The 1,888-nt window shown below is 43.6% G+C and overlaps 1 protein-coding gene across 1 annotated transcript in view; it reads right to left on the reverse strand.

Moving 5' to 3' along the window:
• Window positions 1–974: 974 nt before the first annotated feature.
• Window positions 975–1,888, reverse strand: part of LOC109957429 (inactive phospholipid phosphatase 7-like) — a 5,372-nt gene continuing 4,458 nt past the window's right edge. Inside the window, exon 5 of the mRNA XM_020595320.1 lies at window positions 975–1,061. Within this exon, the coding sequence (XP_020450976.1) occupies window positions 975–1,061 (87 nt within the window). The remainder of the gene's footprint in view (window positions 1,062–1,888) is intronic.

Raw genomic sequence — 1,888 nt, forward strand, 5'->3', positions numbered from 1 at the left:
GACCTCTCCCACCTTAGCAATAGAGACAGTGCTAAGCTAATTTGCTTTTAGAAGTCAAAAGAAGAAAGGTATCTACCAGGCCTTGGCTATTTGAATACAACACGTGGGGTTAAACCAATAGAAGAAAAACTTTCCTATAGCTTAAAAATGGACAGTTCAGGGTCTAGATACAAGAGAGAACACAAAGTCTCACTACCCCTATTCTCTCTCTTCTCAAAATGTGTCAAACAGGTAAAAATAAGGAATGATCCTGCTCATTTTTCTAAGCCTGACAAACCTAATAAGGCCACTGTATATGTGTGTAAAACTAATGCTCCACCTGCACCTATAGCCAGCCAACTTCAAACTGCAGAACAAACAATGGAAAGCCCACAGCGACGATGTCAGTCCTTTAAAAAAAAAAACCATTCTCTGACTAAATGTAGGAGGTTTGAGACTAAACCAACAGAAGAGTGCAGGACAAGTCAAAGAGAATAAGATATGATACAGGCGGTGCAGTTCTACCCAACATTTTGCCAGAGATTGTAAAGCACAGGTAAAATGTCTTGAATTTGATAATGAAAGACACAGCACTGCTTTGCATCCAAACCTGTCTCCTTTGACTGAGGCTGTCAAGGCTGAAAAAGAGGATGGCGGGGAGCTAGATAATAATACATCCTCCAATGTTTCTCCACAGAAATTTGTGTCACCAGCGGACCATGTTCCTGCTCCAAGATTTGCATAGAGTATCTCCTGCTGGCAGAAGAGACAAAGCTACGAAGATGTTTGCAGTGTTTGATGAGCAAAGCAACAGATCACCAGCGAAGACTAATGTTTTTGAAATTTTGATGTTAGAATGAGTACCAACCCTGACACTCTCAAAACATGGATAATTGTCACTAAGCACAAAAAAGGGGGGTTAGTGCTGAAAGTCAATGGGGCAGTGATCTTCACATGGATGGCAACAAAAGCCAAGCATATAGAAGTCACCGAGTCTATGTCTGCATCAAGTTCTGTCTCCGTTTGTCAGTGCGTGTAAGGAGTTGAACATCGATGCCAACAGTGATGTCATACAGACTTAGCTGCAAGACAAAGGATGCACATGGATAGTCAATCCTCCGCACTCATCCCACATGGGTGGTTCATGGGAGAGACTTAATGGAGTAGCTAGGTGCACACCTTGCTGCTTATTTCAGGTCCAAATGATTGACCCACAAAGTCTTGGATACATTAAAGGCAGAGGTATTGGCCATCATAAGGATAATAAGGAGGATAATCACCTTTATTGGCCAAGTATGTTAAACACAAGGAATTTGTTTCCGGTACAGAACCAATGGCAGCCATCTACGGAGCCAACTCAGCCAATGGCTCTAACCATCGGGGGCAGCAGGTTCAGTGTCTTGCCCAAGGACACTTCAACAAGTGGACTGGAGGCACCTTCAACCTTCTGGTTGGGAGACGACTGCTCTACCCACCGCACCACGATCGCCTCCTCTGAATTGAAGACCACCGATACCTGTGTCAATAAATCCAGATTCTCCAAAAGCTCTTACACCTATGAAGCTCTTTGAATGATATTCAAATTGTATGGAAGCTGCTGTATAAATAAAGTTAGATTCAATCACTGGACCAGTGCAGGTGGCAGCCTCCAAGACTGAGAAACGAAGCCAACACCAAAACCTGCAGTTCCTCGAATGGCCACTTGAGGCTAGCTGAACCACAGTTGCCCAGCCTTACAGCCTGGTACAATAAACAGCTTTAGTCTCTATAGCTAATTTCCCCTTCTGTGACAACTGTACAGCAGGTGAAATTTTTTATAACTCACCTGTATATTGAGACTAAAAGTTATGCATAATTAAGGGCGTGGACACTGAGTGACAGGCGGGAGGGTCCTGCCATAAGTGGCTGG

This window comes from Monopterus albus, unplaced genomic scaffold, assembly GCF_001952655.1.
Source record: "Monopterus albus unplaced genomic scaffold, M_albus_1.0 scaffold26.1, whole genome shotgun sequence".
NCBI classification, from domain to species: Eukaryota; Metazoa; Chordata; class Actinopteri; order Synbranchiformes; family Synbranchidae; genus Monopterus; species Monopterus albus.